This window comes from Bison bison, unplaced genomic scaffold, assembly GCF_000754665.1.
Source record: "Bison bison bison isolate TAMUID 2011002044 unplaced genomic scaffold, Bison_UMD1.0 scf7180017864484, whole genome shotgun sequence".
Taxonomy (NCBI): domain Eukaryota; kingdom Metazoa; phylum Chordata; class Mammalia; order Artiodactyla; family Bovidae; genus Bison; species Bison bison.
In genome coordinates, this window is record NW_011495044.1 from 753083 (window position 1) to 756125 (window position 3043).

The following is a 3043-nucleotide window of genomic DNA, read 5'->3' on the forward strand; positions in this document are numbered from 1 at the left end:
AAGGTGAAGAACATCAGGAGGGGTAGACGGAGGGGTCTGGGGGCAGTCATGGGGCACGGCCTCTATTTCCCCTGGGATGTCCCCCCTCATACCTAGTCCTCTCGTGCCGATGTCTCAGGCCTCTATTTCCCCTGGGATGTCCCCCCTCATACCTAGTCCTCTCGTGTGGATGTCTCAGGCATCCCCTGGGATGTCCCCTCCTCATACCTAGTCCTCTCGTGCGGATGTCTCAGGCCTCTATTTCCCCTGGGATGTCCCCCCTCATACCTAGTCCTCTCGTGCGGATGTCTCAGGCACCCCTTTTGGGTGGTCTCACGGCACTGTGTTCTCTCATCAGAGGCCTTACTGTCCCGCCCCCCAAGTACCAGTGTCTGCGTCAGACTGGAGCTCTGTGAGGGGAAGGACACATCAGTCTACTCCACTACTGTGTACCTAGCCCCAGCAAAGCTCTGAGCAAACAGTCCACTAAAAAAGCAGGAGACAAGCAAGGACAGGAAGAAGGGAGGGGAGGTAGGGCATTGTGTGGGGGGGGTCCCCAGCAGGGAGACTGCTGAGGGTACAGCCCTGCCCTGAGGCCCAGGGAGGTAACCTGGGAGACAAGATGTTAATATAGAGTGGGGCAGGGTCCCCAACATACCTTGACCTTTGATCCCAAAAGGCGGCACAAATTCCCGGATCCTAGCCCACTTGCGGAAGGAGTCATCCAGGAACATAGGTGCTGGCTTCGAGAACCTGGAATACAACAGGGCTGTTGAGGGTCCCAGAGTGCACTAGCTGCAGTGCTGGCTGGCATCCGTCTTGACTGTGAATCTGCTGGAAGCCAGCCTCTATGTTCCAGCACCCCTGGGCGACCCCAGCCTACTCATTGGGTAGTTTCTACGTGGGGTCTGATAGGCCTTGTTCAGCAGAGCCTGGGTTTGGAGGAGTGGGACTGGCCAGGCCGTATGTGGCCAGCTGCCAGAGTGGAGAGACAGGATGCACTCAGCAGGGATCAATATCCCTGAGCTGGATGCTCTCTGGCAGGTTATCCACGGCCTGCATCCATCCCACAAGCACGGCTGTCCTCGCTGTTCCTGCAAGCTGGGAACTCAGAGATGAGATGCTGTCCAGTGAGCAGAAAAGTCCCCTCGAATACAGCCAGTGCAGAGAGACAGAATTTGGGAGAGAATTCTGGGAGGTGGACCACCCAGGGTGAGGAGGAAGGAGACTCCACGGTGAGAGGGCAAAGCAGGTGAACAGCCATCAGAGCTAGAGGTTTGACAGAAGGGAGGAATTGCAGTATCCTGCAGCTGAGAGGCAGGAGGGCTGAGGGGAGGCTTCAGAGGAGCAGACGCCTGAGCATTCTGCTGGCAGAGAGGAGGACAAAGGGAATGCTAAGCTCCCCGGGAGGTGGGGGAGGGACATGGAGCTTACAGGGAGGGCGAATTTTGGTCTGGAGGAAAGATGGGAGGGAAAAGGGGAAGAGGGGGAAGCATGAAGTGATGCTGAGCTTGGGAGAGAAACTTGGGAACATTTTGGGAAGCCAGGGAGTGGGCAGGGCAGGGGGGAGGCTGGGAGGTAGAGATGGCATCAGAGGGGTGCAGAAGGAAGTGAGGGCAGAGTGAGAGGAACAAGAGAAACCAAGCTTTTCAGGGATGCTTGGACAACACAGCCCCACTAGAACCTAGCACCCTGATTTTGAGACCTTGAAAAGGCAGCCCTGGAGATGGCCAGCACCTGGTCACTTTCTGGGTGTGGACCTCTGCTCAGGGCCTTCCTGGCTGAGAATGAAGGTGTACAGGCCTAGGCCTCCGTGACTGTCTCTGTAACAGCCTGAGTCACTCTACTGAGAAACTGAAGACTGGAGGAAGGGGCTCTCCTGGCCCAGAAGTTAGAACTCACCCCTCCCAGCGAACTTGAACCTCAGCATCCATTTCTTGTTCCCATCATCACTAACATCGTTACAATCACCAGGCCCGGGGGGAATCACAGCAGTAATCACTTGGAGGTCTAAGCTTATTGGAGATTTTGAAGCGAACTTGAAAGAGGCAGAAAAGTTTCAGTGCTGCTCCCTCCCCATTCTTTGTTGCCAGGAAGAAGCTGTCAACACATATCGGCACAGGAGGGCCATTCCTGCACACCGGCTTTCTTCTCAGCTCACTCCCCTTCTGAGTTCAAGAGTCAGTCATGTTTCTCATACCTGGTACACACAGTCTAAGTGAATCAATACATTTGATGTTTTACCAGAGGCCCCGAGGATCCTGGCCAGAGTCCATAAGGTCCCTGGGTAAGCCTGGGGCAAGCACTTCTGTGTCAGGCTTGAGCTTATAAAAGTTTTGCCGTTTCTCAGTCAGGCACGGACAGGATTTTATCTGCTTCCTAGGATATTGGGTGTTATATGCTAGCAAAATCTCCTAAGATCTAGCCGAATGATCTCAATACATTATTTTCTTTGTCTTCTCCTTTCCCCCCCATCTTTCCAGCTGATTAGGAAGTTCATTATGTTTAGTTCAGTTCAGTTCAGTCGCTCAGTCGTGTCCAACTTTTTGCGACCCCATGAATCACAGCACTCCAGGCCTCCCTGTCCATCACCAACTCCCAGAGTTCACCCAAACTCACGTCCATCGAGTCGGTGATGCCATCCACCCATCTCATCCTCTGTCGTCCCCTTCTCCTCCTGCCCCCAGTCCCTCAGGGTCTTTTCCAACGAGTCAACTCTTTGGATGAGGTGTCCAAAGTATTGGAGTTTCAGCCTCAGCATCATTCCTTCCAATGAACACCCAAGACTGGTTTCCTTTAGGATAGACTGGTTGGATCTCCTTGCAGTCCAAGGGACTCTCAAGAGTCTTCTGCAGCACCATAGTTCAAAAGCATCAATTCTTCGGCGCTCAGCTTTCCTCACAGTCCAACTCTCACATCCATACATGACCACTGGAAAAACCATAGCCTTGACTAGACCGACCTTTGTTGGCAAAGTAATGTCTCTGCTTTTGAATATGCTATCTAGGTTGGTCGTAACTTTCCTTCCAAGGAGTAAGTGTCTTTTAATTTCATGGCTGCAATC

General features: G+C 53.3%; 1 protein-coding gene across 5 annotated transcripts in view; it reads right to left on the reverse strand.

The window, feature by feature from the left end:
• Positions 1–3043, reverse strand: part of ST3GAL3 (ST3 beta-galactoside alpha-2,3-sialyltransferase 3) — a 216512-nt gene that overhangs the window by 26645 nt on the left and 186824 nt on the right. For all 5 annotated transcript variants that reach the window (XM_010862603.1, XM_010862601.1, XM_010862602.1 and 2 more), the window contains exon 6: positions 638–732. In XM_010862603.1, coding sequence (XP_010860905.1) covers positions 638–732 — 95 coding nt within the window. The remainder of the gene's footprint in view (positions 1–637; positions 733–3043) is intronic.